The sequence below is a fragment of the Pieris napi genome, chromosome 20, assembly GCF_905475465.1.
Source record: "Pieris napi chromosome 20, ilPieNapi1.2, whole genome shotgun sequence".
NCBI classification, from domain to species: Eukaryota; Metazoa; Arthropoda; class Insecta; order Lepidoptera; family Pieridae; genus Pieris; species Pieris napi.
Genome location: NC_062253.1, coordinates 7816783 through 7838066, shown reverse-complemented (window position 1 = coordinate 7838066; position 21284 = coordinate 7816783). Strand labels below are relative to the sequence as shown.

Here is a 21284-nt window from a genome sequence, read left to right as displayed (position 1 = left end):
AAGACTTTAATAAAACTTGTCCATTTGTGTTTTTTTTTAATACTTTTAGTTGTCTTGTTGGCTTCTTTTTTTCTGAAAAGAAAATATTTTAGTTAGTACTTTGATCAAATAGAAAACTGACAAACTAAACCGTAAGATTGGTCCAAGGTTTGTTCAATAGGTAACTTTAATATAAAAACTCTTTACTTAATTCTAAACTTAAAAATATACTTAATTTGTCACTTTGCTGCTTATTTACAATTAAAGTTTTTAATAACCAAACAATGTCAGTAACTCCCAAGGGACTTGAATTCAAACTTCTCATTCATTAACAATATTATAATAACTTCTCTAGTATATTAACTTAGTAAATAATTAAAGAAAATATCTGCTTACCATTACTTAGTATTGCTCACTAGATTTTATATGTATTTCCAAAGTTTATGAAGTATAAATCCACTTTATTTGATTAATTTAAATCAATATTATATCATTAGCTTCTATTATAATTACAGTAAAATATATTTAGAACTTCTTATTAAGTATGTTCATTAGTGACTGCTTTCTCATCTGAAATATACAAATAAAATGTACAATCATTTTACTTTGTGATTACATAATATAAGCAATATTAAATGGTATATGTATTTTTCAAATTAAAGAACAATTTCATGAACTTACATGCAATATAAAAGATAAAAAAGATATCCAATATAACTAGGATTTACCTCTACTAATTTGCTGATTTTCTTGATATTTTCATATTTATCTGTGTCTATTATGTTATCCTCGCATTGATTCATAGAAAATTGAAAACTCTTAACTTAAAAATATTAACTCTATAATAGTTTAAATTATTATAATTACACGAGAAAGTTTAAAAAGAGACAGATAACATATTAAAACCATTTTCAAATTCGTTAAAACGTACAAAATATGACATGTTTTTAAAACGGTAGCCATTAAAGATGGCAATAGTTGTACTGAATTATTGCAAACAGCAGCTTTTGAGATCACGCTAAAACATGGCGGAGAAAAGCCGTTTTTTCTACACTGCCGAAACATTAATTGGCCGTTGGCTACCGAATAGCGTAAGCGTTAATGTGTGTCTTTTCGTAGCACTGTCATGGCGTCGCTTATTGTATCCCGATTCACGCCTTTAGGGCCTAGGCTACCGACTGTCGACACGAGCTGTCATTTTCATACAAATTTAGTTTTCGACTTTCTACATACACTACTGTTAAGCCATCTTGGCTAGACCCCCTTATAGAGACTGTGTTCCAAATGGCTGTGTTATATTTGACGGCCTAAAGGTCTAGATACCAGGCCATAAACTCCAAAAAAAAAAAAAAGAATGTTATATTTGACTTTGACGAAATTGACGTAAAACTTTGTTTATAGCCAAGCCAATCAGCGGTGTTATAACGTCTGCTAACCTAACTTTATTCGCACTATTTTTAATTATACAATAAATTTTCATTAACATGTTAATATATGAATAGTTAAACCAATATAAATTCAAAGTGATTTTTGTCGAATAAAGTATGTCATTCTAAAAACGTTTGCGTCTAAATATTAATCTTCTAAAATGTCGGAACCGACAACTCCGTAAGTTTTAAAAGTTATTTTATTCTGAGAGTTTATTTATGTATTTATTTACTGAAATACATACATATTGTATGACTTACAGACTATGACAATACGATAATATAGAGAAAAAATAAAATCAAATATATAAAGTATATATAATATTAAATACAATATTTTATATGTTTTATACCCCGCAAATCTGGTTGTTTTAGTTATTGGAAACAGTTATGGCGTTGGACCACATCACAAAGTCTTTCAAAGGAAGAACTGAAGAAAGTCCTAGATAAAAAAGAAGTTGTAGAATGTTTAAAGCAAGGCTTAGTTTGTTATAAGTCGTTGAGAACAGAAAAATTCTCACAACTACAGTCAAAATATAGTGATCAAACAAGACTATTAAACGTCGTCCAAACCTTGCAGAATTACATAGTAAGTATTGTTGTGGTGTAATGGCAATAATAAACAACTTAAGAATTAAGTCTGAATCAAGTTTAATGTATAAAAAATTATCTTTTTTCCAGGATGTTGATTGTTTCCAAATATGGGATTTGATAAAACACTACCTTTGTGATGTTTCATATGGCACTGCAGCAAATGCTTTGAAGAATGTAGCTTTTGTTGATACCCGACCATCATTTTTGTCACCAAATGTTTGGAATTTTTATTACGCTGAAAGATTGTTTCTTTTGAAACTTATACAGTATATGATTCAATTTAAGTCAGATGTGAATCATAAGTATCATGAATTATTTAGTAAGATTATCCAAGAAATAGGATTAAATGATTTAAAGACTTCACTTATAAGTCAGTTTGAGAAACTTTTATCAACACCACCCCCATCAAGGAAAATTCAAAATGATTTTAACAATGACACTGTTAGGCAGGACTGGGCTAAATCAAATCTAAGAGAGCAAGTAGCAATTCTACAGAATTTAATGATGATCGCAAGTGACTCTGGGATCTCTGACACTGAATTTATAACTTTGTTCAAGTTGTTTAGAAAACATGATTTTGGTAAGAACCAAGGTTTTAATGATCTCTTGGAAGAAAGGCACAAAGAGACAAGTCTTAGAGTCATGTACATGGAGATTGGACTGTTCATGGTCATATGTGATAGTAAGAAAATGTAAGTAAATGAATTTTAGTGGATGTTGATTTAATTTTATAACTTATTTTGTATGTTCTATTTTCATTTATGTATGTGTTTCATTGATCTATTATGAATTACGAGATAAGCATTCTGTGTATTTTGCTAGAAAGAAACCTCCAGATTATATCCATATTTTGAATTAATTTCTACTCCAGAAGATGGTATAACTTTTTGCTATCTTCATTAATGCTTTTTGTCCCTCTTTATTTCGTGAAATGGATGATAAAATTTCACAAAGTCTGATTTATATCTTATTTTTAGCCAAAATTTGTCTTCATGGATTGAAACAACAAAAACTACTGTAGAGACTGAATTTACCAAACTGCAACCTTGTACTGAACAGAGCCCCATGCTGATGATGTGGATGATGATAACTTTACAGGTAAATTTTTCCTAAAAACAAAACATTTACCCTGTTGAATATATGTTTTTGCTAATTAAAATAAAAACCCACACACATTTCTTAATTAGTTCCTTGGCTTAATTTTCTATATAGTCTGGTGTGTAATCAGCATTTTAAATATGATAAATTTTATTACTATTTTTGAAGTTATACTTCTTTAGGCGCGTTATGAAAAATTGATGAGAGTGAAATTTTACGATGCGCGCGCACCGTGACAGAATATTAACAGAATGAAGTTGCCCACGGAAGATGCTACGGCATTGGACATAATTTAAAAACAACATTCGAATAATAATAGAATTTATGTTACACTTAATGTAAGAGAATAATAATAAATATTTATTTATTTAATTTTTCAAATGTAAACTGAACTTTATTGACTATAATGACTCATTTTCCAGTCTTTGATTATTTAATTGTAATTAATTATTTGCATGCAATCAAAAACTATTTTTAATAATGCCAAAGAAGTATAACTTCTTACGCGCGTACATAAGTACACGCACCCTTTTTTTTTATTGTGCTCCATATCTCTTTATTATATGAAACTTTAACCAAATGCTAACCCGTTAGGGTTTAGTTATGTTTTGTTTCATTGTTTATTTCTACCTGCCCTTTTGAATTAATAGGTTTGACTACTACATATATTCAATTTTTTACAGAGTGAACAACATGTACGATTGTTTGAGACTCAGTACCACCATTATGGAGCCACAGCATTGAGAATGAGAGTCTTTGAGTTTATGCAACAAATGATTAGTAGCAATGTTTTCAATGTAAGAATCCTTTATAATGCTTAATTCTTTATCCATAAAACTATGAATTTTACTGTTACAGAAAATGATGACAACTCAAAAAACAGTCATTACTTTTCTCATTTTAAGCCTATCAAATAGATTTCCTTTAGAAACACAATATACAGATCTTAGTTTTTAAACATTTAATTTTTGCATATATCTATAATGATATTCTAAAAACTCTGGCATCTAAACATTAGTTAATAAATTATGAAATGATGTATAGAGTCATAAATCCTCCTATCCTGCTTTCAACTGGATATATCATGAACAAATTAAAATCTTATATATCCTAATAGAATGCTTAAGAGTAAGTTTTAGATTTAGGCTCAAGGGAGCGTTCAAGTATTACGTCACACAATTTTTGGAGATTATTGACCCCCCCCCCCCATGTAACGCGCCGTAACGTTTTTCTGTACCCAAGTATAGTAAAACTATTCGTGACCACCTAATGACTCTTTATACCTAAAAGTTACCATTATGTAGTGTAAAAATAATATTAACAATAACGCGTAATTCAATCTCCGCCCCGCATCGTAACGTTTTAAAAAAGGACCCCCCCCCCAAAATTCGTTACGTAATACTTAAACGCTCCCTTATACAAACTTTAATTAAACTTAATAATTTATTTATTTCTAGGATGATTCAACTTGTGCTGAAATAATCAGATACAGAGTATTTAGACTATTGAATGAAATTTGTGATAAATTTGATGGTGACAGTACCATCAGCTGTCAGCCTGGAGTTATGCCATTGTGTGCAGATTTAATCAAATATCCAACCATAGCCAAAGAATTCTGGCAGTTACAAAATGAGAATAACATTGGTGTTGTATCGTTATGGAATACAGCTTTAGAATATTTCCCCTTCAATTTTAAGGCCTTATCAGTATTGTCCACAAGTTTGGCTGAAGCCGGGAAGGAAAGTGTTCGGAATGTAAGTATGAATATTGAACATCGATAAACATCAGTGGGATGAGCATTTGGTGTTGTGCATAGGTCTTGGGTGTTTAAATATGTATTTATATGTCTATCTATCTATGTATGTATATCCGTTGCCTAGTACCTATTTCACAAGCTTCACCAGCTTAGCATGGGACTCGGTCAATTGGTGTGAATTGTCTTTAAAAAAAAAATTTGTTATAATAGTTGTCAACAATCAATTGATACAATCAAATACAATCAGTCATATTCCTTATATAAATATATTGTGTTATTAATCAGCTTTGCCTTGCTTCTTGTAACTGCCAAATTAACATTAATACAACAAAAAATTTTAATTAAGTTAAATTGAATTTTGAATCCCTGAATTGGACCCAAGACCACAGTCTTATATATACTGCACTATAGATACATACTCAGTGATATAGTAGAGTGGTAGTTTTTTAAAATATTGTCATCATATAGAGACATTAACATAATGTATAATGCCATCTAAACTTTTAGTTATGTTTGTACATAACTAATTCAAAAAATTAAAAATAAAATTCAGTGGCGCTACAACCTCGGTCTGGGCCTCAGATTTCTGAATCTGTTTCATGATCATTTTTAAATCTAATAGGCAAGTAGGTGATCAGCCTGCAGTGCCTGACACACGCCGTCGAATATTTGGGTCTAAGACATGTCGGTTTCCTCACGATGTTTTCCTTCACCGTTCGAGCGAATGTTAAATGCGCATTTAGAAAGAAAGTTTATTGGTGCACAGCCGGGAATCGAACCTACGACCTCAGGGATGAGGTGACGCTGAAGTCACTAGGCCAACACTGCTCCAAAAACTCCTGCTAATTCAAAAAATTAAACTTACATGTTACTTATATGTTTAATTTAGTTTTTTATGTCTGATTCCAAATATAATATCTAATAGACATCTGTTTCTGTTCCTTGGGTAAAATAAATATATATAAAACTCTAGCGACACTAAATTGACTTCGCAATTTCTGTAATTATAGAGAATTGTCATTTATTGTATGGTCTCAACGCAAACAAACTTTGATTAATTCTAGGTAGTTGTGTTTACAGTGTATTGTACCCTGAGGTCGTAGGTATAGGTCGGTTTGACGGACAGTCTTTTCATGATGCATATTCAGTTTGACATAACGCCTCGCGCTTATTCACAGACATTACACAAGCACAAAGTGTAAATGTGTTGAAGCCGCCAGCTTTAGATAACATACCAGTAGGAGGTCGTTCGAATTGGAATATTTTGTCTATTTGCGGATTTTAATCGTTGCTGGTATGGTGAAGGAAAACATCGTGAGGAAACTGATCACCTACTTGCCTATTAGAAAAAGAAAAAAAACAAAAGAACACGAAACATAATTTATAGAAATCTGTATTGATACTTAATATGCAAAAATCAAATCAAACTATATTTGTGTTCTCTTTTATAGTACACATATATAACAATACTATATCATTTACAGCTTTTAGGAGAATTAAAAAATTTACCAGTTTTCACCGAATTATACAATCCACAAGCAGTATTAATAACCGCCCTACAAGCAGAGGATGCAATTATTGGGAGAGACTATTGCCCACTCGGAGACCCCTCCTATACAATAGAAGCAGGCTCTAAAGCGACCATTTTGGATCGGAAAGAGGGTACAATGATTCATTTCCGCACACCATATTCTTATTGGACCGTGTTCAATAGCGAAATTGAAAAGGCATTAGATCGGAAACAAAGACATCATGATATCAATGTGACCTTGGAAAGAGTGTATGAAGGTACCAGGGTTCTGAAAGGTATACTTAAAGCATTGGTCAATGATAAGGAGATTCCGAAAAGCCTAGTAGCACCAAGTGAAGGGGTTTTTGATATATTAGTGAGGTTTATGAGGGCTGAAAATCCACCTTTGCCGCTCTTGGTTGAATGTTTAGATGTGTGCACTGTATTGATACCGTTGTTTTCGAAGGAAATTTATTCGAGGTAAGTTTATTCATCGGTGATTGGTCATCTTTTGGTTGGTTCTTGTGTTTTAAATAAAGATCGTTTTAAACCTTTTTGTCGTAAAATATATTAAGATTATTTTCAGTAATAACAAGATAAAAATCTTTTTAAACATTTTATCTTTCGCCTTATTCGACGTTTGTAGAAAAAACTACACTAACAATAGAAAAAAAATACTCTCATCATTTTTACTCCCTTACGCGCCAAAAGAAAGTATAACTTCATAAAATCTAAAATGTTGACTATAGCTAACTTCAGGGTGTCGGTTTTTTGTGATGTGCGCGCGCATTGAGTTTGTAATTTCATTTTTTAATGATTCTTAGCTTCATCACAAATATTAATTTGTGTACTTTAATCACATATCAACCCACAAGGCATTTTTATCTCGTAAAATTCAAGATTAATATGGGTATTATTTATTTTGAAGATTAAGTGATGGCCTAAATCAATAAAATATGTCTTCCCAAAGGGATTTTATTAAACAATTCTCAACTACAATTAACACGAAACTTAGGTACTTTTTTTGCTCATTTTGGTAATGAGGCAGCGTCTTTTTGCCTTAATGATTGACGTCACAGCTTACAGAAAAATTCGATACGTCAGTAAAATACGTGCTATAGGTACTCTAGATATATGTATCTACATTTTAATTACTTTTATGTATTAGAAATTCTAATTTTCTTCTAGACTAATAAATACCGGTCTTCTACCTCGTGTGACGAGGCAGCAGCTATCTCACGCGGAGTACGCTACTGGTGCTTCATTGGAATCTGGGGCCGTTGGGTCATATCTGGTAACTTTGGAGCAGCCTACTGGAACATACCGGTTCCTTACAGCATATATAGATATGCTATGCGCTTTTCATAAGGTAATATATATTTTGAATTAGTATTTGACAAGTTTTTTAAAAGCCATTTTAAGTTATAGTGACTCTAAATAAATTGGTATTTTTATATTCTGATAATTATTTAACTTTAAAAATCTCATAAACATTTTAAATTATAAGAACCCGCCAAAGCTATCCAAGATGGCGTCGCACCAGTCCCTTTGTCGTACTATTCTTGTAAACAACCGTCAAGCTTTTACTAAATACACAATCTAAGAAATCTAATTTCAAGGCGCTTTTAAAGTGCAATTGAAGCATTGGGTGCAACAAGGGCGTTCGGTACCTAAAGCCCGTTTTGATGTTATTACATTAAAACATGCACAGAGCCATCAAGTTTCGTATCCCAAAAACTCGTTACGATCAGCCGCTTCCAGATGGAGTAGGAATCATTAATTTCGAAGGTGGCGCTACGCCCTTGTTGCGTAGATAACAAAAGTGCGTTTAAATTCGAACACGTAAAACCTTATTAATATAAAAAATTACTGAAACGAGTGATTCAAGTGACTTAAGATCAGATGCTGGCCAGAGTGAACATTTGCCCCCCAAAATAAGGGAAAAAAGAAGGTTATGAATGTAAACTTGTGGAAAAGAAATGTTCGAAAGTTAAAGATAAGTTTCGGTGAGGAATACACATCAGCTCTAGGAAAGAAGGTTTAGAAAGGTGGTTAAACATTTTACCACGTGTTGTTCCAAAAAATGATGTATTAACCTCGATTAAAATACATAGAGATTTTTTTGTGATTTTTGGAAAATAGGTGAAAAAGCGCAGCAAGATACCCTCTTAATGTCGTGGTTAGAAGAAGTGTTAAAGTTGAGAGAATGTTGGGCCTGACAAGTTGAAACGAGATAATCAATGGAAATACTTTTTCCTCCTGGAAAAGGCCAGTTGCAGCTGATTCCCTTCAGTCTAGTGAATATTTTGATAAATGTGATTAAACACACGAAAGCCAGAAAAAAAATTAAGAAAGTTGAATATTTAAACGGTGATTGTAATAAATACACATGAATAACTTACTTTTAATTTAAAATAATTACATAAGTATTCAAATTGTTATTTATTTTCCCTAAAAATCAATGGAGAAATTAACGTCCTATGTGTTTTACCAGTTGGGTGCAACAAGGGCGGATAACGCAATAAAAAAAACGATGATATTACGATGTTTCTGATTGCTTTAAAATAGTTATAATACCTTAATATTTTTGCTAAATCATACGACTAACAAATAATAAAGTTAATGTAAGTCAAATTATAAGTATTAAAATAATATAAGACATTAAAACTTTCAATATCAATTTTCTCGAAACTCTATTTTACAACATACGCCCTTGTTGCACCCAATGCTTCAATTATTTCCTTAGAAAACTAATTTCTATTATGAAGGATCTCGTTTAATAATCATTGAATATTAAATATATAAAGATACTAGCCGTTTCGCGCCCGCTTTGCTGGACGAATTAAAATAAATTTTATGTTTCATTATTTTTTTTTTTTTTTCATATTTTTATTATTCTTCTTTTTAACTTCCCGCTAAGAAAATTGAAATATTTCGAAAATCGAGTTTTTAACAGATGTTGACGTTTTGCGGTTCTAGGAAGCCTCTTTTGTTTTTATTAGCGGGAAAAATTTTCATAAAAGTAAAACAGAAATAAAAAAATGAAGGAACGTTGGAATTAAAAAAAATAAATAGCCATAAACCATCTAGGAAAAATTTCTCATCGAATGGTGGTAGTTTCATGTCGATACGATCAGTGGTTTAGGCGTGATTGAGCCTCAATCGAAGACCATTTTCATTATATATATATAGATTATTATTATATAGCATTACACATTCACACACACCACACAATATTATTATTATTAGGTATTTATTGTCATATAAGTTATGGAACAAGTAATTTGTATTTACTTAAAAATGGCCCAAATATTGTATACAATTCTAGTTTCTATATGGTATAAAATATGTGTGCGAAAAGACAACTGTCAGGATTTGATGTCGCAATGTTTACGTTTTTTGTTATGTTACGTCGTTATAACTCGAAAGTAATTATAAATACTTAATATAAACAAATTAAAAGTATATTATTTGTTAAATTAAATGACGCGTAGCAAAAAACTTAAGTTCGCATAACTCCTCGCAATGGTTCTCTTTCTGCATGCACCAATATTTTCCCGCTCAAAAGCTTTTATTAAATCCTCCAGGCGACAATAGAAGATCGTTTAGTAACAGAACTACTTCTACCAGGCCTGGTTTTGCTTCTACGAGAAGTATTCCCCAATGTGTATGGTTGGAGATACCGCACGGTTGTAGAAAGACGGTCCCTCATACACAAGTGTGCGGATTTCTTCACTCTGGTGTTGCAACAAATGAATTGTAGTCCCAGTGTTACCACGTTGAAAAAGACTTGTGTCTATGGTCTGTTATATACGGAGAACGCTTTGGAGTTACTGAAGATCGCGTCTATTGGTATGTTTATTAATATATTTAAAGCCTTTGTGTCCTACACATTTATGTTTTATTCATATATATTCTAATGAGTAAAGATTTGTATGTATGTAACGAGTAAACGACTCCTTGGTCTAGTGGTTAGTACCCCTGACTGCGAATCCATGGGTCCCGGGTTCGATCCCCGGCTGAGGCGAACATCGATGTGATGAGCATTTGGTGTTGTTCTTAGGTCTTGGGTGTTTAAATATGTATTTATATGTATATCTATCTATAATATGTATGTATATCCGTTGCCTAGTGGCTAGTACCCATAACACAAGCTTCACCAGCTTAGCATGGGACTAGGTCAATTGGTGTGAATTGTCTTAAAAAAAATTACTAGACCTATTTCAAAAATTATTTCATTATTAGTAACATAGGCTATAATTATTAAAAATAATATATGCAAACTGCCAAAGTCAATACAAATTTGCCGCAATTAAGCCCGGGTCTATGTGTGGAAACGTGAGGCCACCAACCATTACCATTACTTAATCCTGGATGCAACATACCAGTCGTATTTTCTACGAGTCGTAGTTTCATCTATCGAATATGGAAAAACACTGAAGTCAATTTTTTTTCAGGTAATGAAACCCTGGAACGCCTAATCCATGACGAACCAAATTGGATTTCTGGTTCAGCGTTTCAGTACACGTTCACATTACAACGATGTATCGCTATAATTATATTCGCTTTACGAGAAAAGGCTCTAATCGGGTAAGCGTTCATACTAAATATGACTAAATTTGGTATATTATAAACCCTATATTTTTTTTATGATATAGCATACAAAAATACATACAACCCTTAATTTTCATCTACCCTCTACGATCAACCCCTATTTTTTATTTGTTGGTTAAGAACTTATAACTTGAACTCTGAGTTTTATATAGAGGAAAATCACAGAAAAACCTAAAAAGTTTTCATTCCGGAAAACTGAACAGTCTCTGGGGTAGCATAGCAAAATGTTCCATGTTGATATGTACTAAAAAGGTAGGCTAAGTAAAATCACATTAAGGAGAAACGAAGTTCGCAGGGGCAGATAGTTTAGTAAAAATAAATATAGTTAAAAAAAACTATAAATCACGCTTTTAAAGCACATCAAACTAAAAAGTGAAAAATAATTCCTAATTTAGGCTGAAAATAATAAACATAAATAATGAACAAAAAATACTGGTATTATTGTGAAAAAGCGTGGGTTGCTCGATAGACGAAAAATATGGCACAGAGCGCCCCACGCTTTTTCACAATAATATTTTTTTCCACTTTTTAGTCCTAGCAGCAATACGTGTTGTCTCAATTTAATCGTATTGCTTTGTGGACTTAAAAAAAATTTCATTGATTTTTTCGAGATAAACCTATGAAATTATTATATTGTCGCTGATTCTTTATAAGTGTACAAAGTTTGAATTAAATCTTTCCGTTTAAAGTGGGTCGAAATCGAGTCCGAAGGAGTTGGTTACATACATACATACATACAGGTGAAGCTAATATAAAGCGTGTAAAAATCAACTAGAAAAAAAATGCGTGTCTATGAATGTGTTAAGAAGAAATAATATTTTCTCATCAGCTGTACTTCAGTAAGCCCCCTGGAGCAACTCATCTTCGCTCAGAACAAACAAGTGGACAGTCTGAAGGTGGTTCCAAATGTGACCGGGTACATCAATCACGCCTTTAACCGGGGCCTTGCAGTACTCTCATGTCGATTACTTAGGAAATTCGCTGATGTAAGTTTAAATAGTAGATTTTGCTAGTGAAATGAAAAAAGGTCATTTTTATTAAATACTAGTGGACCCGACAGACGTTGTCCTGCATGATATTTCAAGCAATTAGTCAAACAAAGTATGAAAGTACCGACTGCAGCGCCATCTGGCGGGCTGATTTGTGAATCTAAACCATTCCCAGATCCCCTTGAACACACACAAAAAAATTCATCAAAATCGGTCCAGTCGTTTGAGAGAAGTTCAGTGACATACACACTCACAGAAGAATTATATATATAAAGATATGTTTGAATCAAAATACCAACGAATTCAGGCGAAAAATATTCAATCTTTTGAATTTTTCTCGAAGTCTTAGAAGTGAAACTTATGTTATTTAACATATATATATAATATATATATATGTATATTAACGCAAAATGTTTATGATTTTCGATTGCTCAATTCTGATTTACTATAGGTATAGTATATTAGTAGTAGTATTATATTTTTGGATGGAAGACACGAACGCACCCGTTTTCTATACAATAATGAGTTTTTAAGAATTACAAAGAATTTTTCATGCATTTGGTGCACTCCACGAATAATATTTGAAAAACTTATGATTAATCGTTTAGTTTTTAATACGTCTACCAAGAATAGAAAACCAACCCAGAGAAGTTTGAAAATTACCACTCCAGGTTTTTTCCATCTCCAGCTTAGAATTTCTAAGATTATAGGTACATGAAAGCAAATTTTCCAGGGCTTCCAGATGTCTCTCTTCGCTTTATTAGACATGACAGCGCATCAGGTGCGAGTTATATTTCTGGACAGATTGCGGGATGAGCACGAAAGTGTGGAACTCAAAGTTGCAATTTTAGCCTTTGTCACTACGTGTGTGGGGAAACAACCTGGGTTGACTGAAGCTTTCTTCATGATGAATCATGAACGGGCCAAAGCAGACGAGAACGAGAAGGAGAAAGAAGTTAAAGAGAATAGTGAAGATGACAGGTTTGAAGGAATTTTGGGGTATATGGCGGATTATTTGGGGACTGTCAAATCTGTAAGTATTTTGCAATCATTTGTATGTAAAGTTACTTTTCCAGGTTTTTTGCTTATGAAGTATACTTCTGTATAACTTTGATAGAACTACTATTTATTTCTTGATTTTAAAAGATATTTTATCTTTCAGGACGCTAAATTACTGCAAAGTCCGCTTCTTGGATGCATAATGGCGTTATTCCATGCCCTCTGGAAGAATAACATGCAAATCCTTGTCAAGAAGTTACAAGAACATCCCAATTTCTGGGATCATATGACCAGCCCTTTATTTAGCGAGATCCAACCTGATCTCCGTACTTATAGTCAAATTTTCAACGTCCTCGGAATAGAATTATTCGTTTCCCGGGAGAAACTTGAACCAAATTTCAAAGAAGTGCTCGAACGCTTCTTCGATACGAACAAAAATCAACTAGATAACTGGATAGATCATATATTTTCCTTCAAAGGTCGATCCCTTGAAGAGGTTACCGATAAGGTGCCGATCTGGTTAAGCTTGCTCACGTCGTGGAAAGATTTCACAACAATTTTCTGCAAATGTCTTCCGTTCAGTTTGAACATCGCGCACAAAGCCAAAATGGTTGCGCCTTGTATGAACGCACTTTTGCAAGAACTGGACGACTTCAAAGATGGCCGCCTTGTTGTAATTTTAGCAGAATTATACGTTATAATGCTAGCTAATTGGAAAGATGATTGCTTTGACAACAGAAAGACAAGTGCCAAACAGATTGACAGCTTACTTTCGAGTGGGGCAGCGGTTTATGAGCACTTGCATCTCAGAGCAGTCCGAGCTATCCTATCTATAGGAACTGTCGCGATAAGCAGCTTGGATTACGAAATTAAAGCGAACAGCACTTTGGCTCAAAGCATTATTCGCTCAGTGACGAATATAAACAGTTTGGAGCTCCAAAAGCTCTTCGATGACATCAAAGACGAGAACAAACTCGAAGAAGAGAACGAAATCCCGCCCATCGTGATCGCTCTGGCCATGCTCGAACAGTGTCTTGAACTATACGATGACGTTTTCTCGGGATTATCGCAGTGGTTTCAATCGACGAAGTTCGTCAACAAATTATTGTGTTGCCTCCAAATCAGTCTTCAAAATAAGCGTCACCAACACACGTCTTTAGCTGCCTTACGATGTTTGACAGCGTACGCGAGGGGACCCTTCTCGAAGGACCTGCTACTGAGCGATGTCGATCAGTTCCTGTGGCTACAATTGCTTCCTCCCAAAATGGAGACGAACTCCAATGGGAAAACTTGGACGCCGCAAGAATGGTGGAAAGTTTATGGGTACAGTTTGGATTTTATAGCCACGATGGTGATGAAGCACGGTCAGTTTTTCGTTGGAGATGCGATAACGTTTGTTGGAGTGCATTTGGAGCATATTGTGGAGGCTATATTGCTTCCGCGACAGATGTACAGTATTGCAGCGTTGAACCTATGTGCGTCGACGTTAAGTTTGATCGTTCAGCTGGTGAAATTTGAGGCAAGATGGCGGATTTTGAATATTAATTCGCTCATCTGTATTATGGTGAGTTAAATGCTTTTAATAGGTTATTTTTTAATCTTTCTTATCTGTCTTATTAAACGGTGTTTATTACTGACAGAAGTAACATAAAGAAAAAACTTTATAAAGGGTAGATATGCCAATATCATTCTTAATCTTAATATTTTGTCTTACTTTCAATGTATCAATCAAGAGCAGTGTTGGACTAGTGGCTTCAGCGTGCGACTTTCATCCCTGAGGTCGGAGGTTTGATCTCCGGCTGTGCACCAATGGACTTTCTATGTGCGCATTTAACATTCGCTCGAACGGTGAAGGAAAACATCGTGAGGAACCAGGCTTGCCTCAGACCTAAAGAGTCGTCGACGGCGTGTGTCAGGCACAGGAGGCTGATCACCTACTTGCCTATTAGATTAACAAAGGTCATGAAACAGATACAGAAATCAGATCGGACCTACAAAGGTTGCAGCGCCACTGATTTATTTTAATTGTATCAAATGATCATTAACTCATCTGTCTCATTTCATCATAGCATAGATACAATTTGACAGAAAGAGACAAGAGTTCTTTAGTTGAAAGAGTGCAGACTGATATAATAATAATAGGTTAAGCTATAAATTAAATATCCCCACAGCGTAGTATAAGTGCGTGCGTGTATCAGTGCGTGATGTTAATGTTGCGCGCGCGTCGTCCGTCAGACGCCGGCCTGCACTCTGATGACGTCACACAGCCTTCACCTACCGCCTTGCATAGGTATGGTTTAATTATATTATTTCGATCTTTTATTTATCGAAAATTAAATAGTAGTATTTTTATATTGCCAACATCTCTTAAAACGTGTTGAACGTTTAAAAATATTGTAAAATTTCAATTATTAATGTGTTTTTGTTATGTAAATTTGTCTTCTTAATGTATGGTCTGCCAAATATTCTACGTTACTTTTTAGGATGAAGCATTATTAATTCTTTTACATGCTTTTTCTCTAATCAATATTTTTTTCAGCCTTGAGTCAAAAAGGAATAATATTTCGCCATCGAAAATACTACACAGTCATAGTTAAAATAGTTTTAAAATTTTTGTAATTAATACATACAATGAAATTATTGAGGATTAAAATTACGTCTTTATTTATATTAAGATGTATTTTGCGCTGTATTAAAGTTACAATACTTATGTAAACATTGTAAGCAAATTATTTTTCAGGGTGATTGAAATCCTACACATGGCAACACTGTGCCTGCTGTCATTTAGTCCGGATTTGTTATCTCTACTCGCCGAGCCAGCTTTAGATTTAGAGCGCTGGCAACCCCTAGTAGAGTTGCACTTTGGAGCTCCCAAAATCACATACGAACATTTTCCTCAATTGACATTTGGAACAATTCTATCAGCTATTTGCTTGCTCACTCGCTCTTTGAATCACGTAAGTTTATATATTTTTGAAGTGAAAACTTCTGTAGCGGCGTTGTACACTATTTTTGGAATGGGTAAAAAATGTTAAACTCGCGTCAGGTCACGTGACCTGATCGAAAATTCGTTAGACGAATGGAGAGTAGACAGCTGGCGCGGCGTATTTAATGTAATATAAATTGTCATGTTTGTGTACGATAGCGCAGCAATAAGTAAATATTGTATTCTACCACATAAATTATAGTTTTATACTGATAATTAAAGCAATTTGTGCAAAATTATTCCCTAACCATTCCAAAATATCAAAAATGCACAACGTTAATATTCAAGTTTTCACTTCTGCCGGCACTCCTGGAGTGCAACCCGTCGTTTTTTTTTTAGTTTCTGTATGTACACAGAGGTACACACACCTTTACATTATAATCGCTCAAGCACACGTATAACTAGCGGCACGAAACTCTAGCGCTGACCGTTATTGCGCAGAAGTAAAAAATAAGGTACCTGAGGGGGGCTAGCGGAATGAAGAGCGTCGATTGGCTCTCCAGTCGCATTTTGTCCCCCGCGCGACAGTACACATGCGCAGCAATCCCCGCCACGTATCGGCCAGGGCTAGACTTACGTGCCGCTGGTTATATATTTAAATTTATGTAATTTATTATTAACTGTATATTTTTAAATAATAATTGTACTTTAGAAGAGTCTGGTTATTAATGAAATTTTATAAAAAAAACCGCAGTCGTGGTATTTTCAAAATTTAAATACAATTTTTTTTATTCTGTAGACATCCAGCGTCTGTTGAAGACAACAATAGAATGAAGTTTATTAAAAATGTTTTATTTATTTACACTTAAAAAAAAGCAATTTCATTTTCAAAAATTCACACAATTTTTGTATAGACATATCACGCAGAAGAAGTAAGCGGCTCGCGATCTCCTCGCGGGTCTGCGAGCGGGGGACGTCGCAAGGCGTGTTCGTGTTCGCACAATTCTCCCGGCGATCGACGACTCAATCGCAGCGAGTCAGTTGCGAGTGTGTCTTCTGCAGCGAGCGCTTTGCCTCCCACCGATGAGAGGTTGTTGGTTGGAGCGCTACACGCTACGCTTACGCTGTTAGCTTCACAGGTATAATTTTTAACTAAATTTCGCACAGATAATATGGCCATGACTTATAAACAAAAAATGTGTGCGTGTACTAGGTGTACACACGTAAGAAGTGAAACTTCTTTATGACCTTATTTTTCGAAAAATGATCTACTATATGCAACTTTACAGAAATTGGTTAAATAAAGTTAAATTAGATAAAGTTTAAAAAAAGGCTTTTATCATCATAGACATGAATACAAATACAATTATTTAATTTTACCTTATTACTAGTAAGATTATTACAGAATTTCATTAATTGTAATTATTACTATCATTGTTATCGTTATTATATATTTTTGTTATTAATGCCTTTTAATCTCGTCGGATCAACCGTGGTAGGGACAAGAAAAAGATGGCGCGTAACTGAAAAATGTGACGGTAATTTTTCCAACCCCGATAAAGAAGTTTGACTTCAAAAAGCAACATGGCGCGTAACCGAAAAACGTGACGATTTGCTACAAAATTTCACCCATACGTCGATAAAGAAGTTTCACTTCAAAAATGTTACATTAAATTTTTTTCCAACCCCGATAAAGAAGTTTCACTTCAATAATTCTTAAGAGGGGGAAACATTGATTTAATTACTACAAATAAAAGAAGCTAATCCATTTTTGATGTTATAGATAAATCAATTGGTTTTAAACACTTTTTGTAAAAATTACAGTCAAATTTTGAATCCTTAGTAAATCTTTTATTCGCATTATTCTTATTAAATTGAAATATTTCAGGCACTCCTAGCTGTCCGTGATCCAAGTGTTCCAAGCCGTCATAAACAACTCGTCAGACGAGAATTAGCATCCGAGCTAACGGTGTATCACGATTTCGTGCGAAAACGAATTTTGTGCGCCGCGCACGCGCGTCCGCATCTAGTGCGGAACAAACTTGGAGCATGGCCCCTTGGAGCTGATGAAAAGGAAATCAAAAGAATCGAAGAAGCAAGAAACGAAAGAAACCCGTCTCCGGAAGACGAGAGATCTTTGCCCCCACCTCCACCACCTAAGCGCGCCTCGCAAGACTCCATGCGAGAATTCATCTTACGCAAACATTTTTTGGACAAATGTGCTCAAACTCCCACTAAGGAACCACCGACCCCGGTATCGCACTCAACGCCAGCTTCGGATAAGAAAAGAGAAAGTTCTAGAAGCCTTAAACGTGTCTCTTGGGCAGAAACTACGAGAGATAGCGATGAAATTCTCGATACGTCGCTACAAGAAATCGAAACTCCATACTCTAATCTAACTGAAGTGCAGATCAACAACGACGAAGATTATTTCCATTTTATGTCTGTAGTTTTTCTTTATGTTTGCCAAACTGAATTATAATTTTTTTTTTAATTAAATGTTTTTTAATATTGGTTGTTTGTTCCATTGTCTATAAAATTATTTAACATTTTACGTATATTCGTGTACGGGTGGCAGCAAATAGAGTAAAAATATGTTGACAATTTAACCTTTAATACACCTAAATCACTTTGTCACAGTGGCTCTTTTTTAACAGGGGCCAAACAGGCAGGCTCCCTGATGTAAGATGTTAATTAGTGTCGTCGCTACTCATGGATGCACACTCACGGCCAGAAGGCTCGCCAGTGCGTTGCCGGCCTGGTTTCTTTTTACATCTCATAGCAAACAATACTAAGTGTCCTTCAATTTACTGGTTCTGACGAATTACTGATGAAAGGATTAGCCCAGCCTAGGCGACATAAATAGTAAGTATGGTTTTCGACGTTAAAATAAAATTATCAGTGCAATAGTTTGTCTGCCATTTACATACAGTGCAATAAGTTGAAATGTATTTAAAAAAATGTATATGACATATTTCACTTATACAAATTACACATATTAAGTATATCTGTATTAACTGAAACTGAGTTTGGTTATCTGTCTTCGTATTTTTTACTTTCCTTTAATGTCAAGTCATGACACGTGATTTATGTGACAATCTTTTTTGACTTTGACATTAACAAAACAGGTGTGATGTGTCAGGTGGGCAAGCAGTCAAGCTCAAGCAGCCAGCAGCATTCAGCAAGATTACTATTGTAGATCACGGCAATTATTTAAATTGACCACGAGATTGACTGCACTCAGCTTAGATTCAATTAAACAGGTAGGTAGGGTCAACATTATAGACATTTCAACATCTAACGAGTGTGTATTCTTTATTTATTACTACATTACATGTGTTGTCTGCGAAGGCCTAACAGCCAACCAGGCTTAATTAGAATATTATGCATGTAGCGAAATGAGAAGTGCTTTTAATAGACGTGCTTACTAGAAAAATATATTTCAGATACTATGGCACCGACAGCCGCTGCTGTAAGACCTAAGCCAGATGAAGACCCTACTGGTATTAGAGCAGTACTATTGGGACCGCCAGGATCAGGCAAAGGCACCCAAGTGAGTAGAAAATACAAGACGTTTATGTACTATATTTAAAATACATATTAATAGTTTTTTAGTTATTCACTCAAATGTACCAACCTCTTATCTTGTCTTTGTTTTTATTTAATTACCACAACATGATTATGTAACTTTATTGATAAAAGAATTAAGGTGAATCACGATTTTTTTAATTTTAAATTTTAGGCACCTCGCTTGAAAGAAAAATATTGCGTATGCCACCTGTCTACGGGAGATATGCTCAGAGCAGAGGTTGGCTCTGGCTCGGAGCTGGGGCGTCGCCTTAAGAAAGTAATGGATGAAGGAAAACTAGTATCAGATGATATGGTGGTGGACATGATTGATAAAAACTTGGACCAACCTGAGTGTAAGAATGGATTCTTGCTTGATGGTTTCCCCAGAAGTGTTCCACAGGCTGAAAAGGTAGGATATTTTTTTGCAAAATTATTTAATTGTAGGCAAAATTCAATAGATGAATTGTGTATTTAGTAATACTTTTATATTCCTTAAGTACATAGTAAAAAATACATTATCCTTTCAGCTTGATGGCCTGTTAGCTAAGAGGAAGTCCGCATTAGATGCAGTCATTGAATTTGGAATAGAGGATAGTTTATTAGTGCGTAGAATTACTGGCAGATTGATTCACCCATCAAGCGGTCGAAGTTACCATGAGGAGTTCCACCCTCCCAAAAAGTCTATGACTGATGACATAACTGGGGAACCCTTAGTAAAGAGGTCTGATGACAATGTAGATGCTCTTAAGAAACGGTTAGCAACATATCATCAACAAACAGTTCCTTTAGTAGACTACTACATGAGGCAAGGCCTACATCATAGAGTGGATGCATCTAAGTCTGCTGAAGATGTGTTCAGCAAAATTGATAACATCTTCAAGACCCGTATCTTTAGCAGAGCAAGATCATCATTATAATTGTATTAATAAGTGAAATGATTTGTACAAACTGTTTACTAATAATAATTCATTTGGTGACTGTTTAAGTATTTACTGTTTTTCATGATCATAGTTAAATCTATTTTAGAGATTTTTTTCTTGTACAAATACAGTGGATATTGGAAATATACTTTTTATTTTAAAAGCCTTGTAGATATTAGTTTTTGGTAGGTAAATTTCAAATTATATTAAATACCAAACTTACCAAATTATATTAATTACTAGACATATAGGTTCAAATTAAACAGCAGTAATAGTTAATAATTTATTGTATGCTAAATATTTTTACATATGAAATCTTTAAATGTAGTTGTGTCTATTTTTTCCATATTGGTTTGAAGACATTTTGAAGCTCAGACAAGGTCAAGAATTAATAATCATAATATATTTTTCAAAGTTCCTATTTCAATAACCTTCTACAATAATAATTATTAAATGTGTTTTAAATTTATTACCATATAATGGCAATAAGCATTTTTTCTATAGTTTTTTTATCATATTGTATATCATTGTGGTTCTCTGCATGTCTAATAAAACCAATTTATGATAGTTGTTGCTTATATATAAGTTTTGAAGCTTTTTATAAAGCAATTTTTGCTGACAATAGCATTTATATTATATATTCCATTATTGAAAGAAACTTAAAGCATTTTTATGAAGCTAATCAAGCCTTGTAAGAAAGAGTGTTAAAGTGCACTCCAGATGGATGCTACCTGGTATTATGTTTGTCTTTTATTATTAACAAAGTTCATTTCATTTTGTTGAATAGCTAACTCAGGATTATTATATAGTAGCAAAAACCATTAAATATTGTTATTTTATACTTTGATATAATTTTTTAGGACAAATAAGAATAATATAGGGATATATATTCAATAATTTAC

General features: G+C 33.8%; 2 protein-coding genes across 2 annotated transcripts; both read left to right on the top strand.

The window, feature by feature from the left end:
• Positions 1–1370: 1370 nt before the first annotated feature.
• LOC125059484 (nucleoporin Nup188) lies at positions 1371–18406 on the top strand. Its single transcript, XM_047663898.1, has 17 exons — positions 1371–1587; positions 1782–1995; positions 2088–2692; positions 2978–3098; positions 3782–3895; positions 4556–4852; positions 6339–6844; positions 7553–7733; positions 9952–10216; positions 10822–10954; positions 11808–11964; positions 12701–13000; positions 13130–14530; positions 15138–15256; positions 15707–15923; positions 16807–17031; positions 17781–18406. Exons 1-17 carry the CDS (start codon positions 1568–1570, stop codon positions 18372–18374), a joined length of 5469 nt encoding a protein of 1822 aa, XP_047519854.1. The 5' UTR covers positions 1371–1567; the 3' UTR covers positions 18375–18406.
• Positions 18407–19010: 604 nt separating this feature from the next.
• LOC125059491 (adenylate kinase) lies at positions 19011–20526 on the top strand. Its single transcript, XM_047663919.1, has 4 exons — positions 19011–19155; positions 19339–19445; positions 19635–19871; positions 19990–20526. The coding sequence occupies exons 2-4, from the start codon at positions 19344–19346 to the stop codon at positions 20377–20379; spliced, it is 729 nt and encodes a 242-aa protein (XP_047519875.1). The 5' UTR covers positions 19011–19155; positions 19339–19343; the 3' UTR covers positions 20380–20526.
• Positions 20527–21284: the final 758 nt, after the last annotated feature.

Coding starts and splice junctions, on each gene's coding strand:
- LOC125059491 (XM_047663919.1), top strand. CDS start 19,344: ATGGCACCGACAGCCGCTGCTGTAAGACCTAAGCCAGATGAAGACCCT. Junction 19,446..19,634: donor GATCAGGCAAAGGCACCCAA/GTGAGTAGAAAA, acceptor TTTAAATTTTAG/GCACCTCGCTTGAAAGAAAA. Junction 19,872..19,989: donor GTGTTCCACAGGCTGAAAAG/GTAGGATATTTT, acceptor TTATCCTTTCAG/CTTGATGGCCTGTTAGCTAA.
- LOC125059484 (XM_047663898.1), top strand. CDS start 1,568: ATGTCGGAACCGACAACTCC. Junction 4,853..6,338: donor GGAAGGAAAGTGTTCGGAAT/GTAAGTATGAAT, acceptor TATCATTTACAG/CTTTTAGGAGAATTAAAAAA. Junction 13,001..13,129: donor ATTTGGGGACTGTCAAATCT/GTAAGTATTTTG, acceptor TTTATCTTTCAG/GACGCTAAATTACTGCAAAG.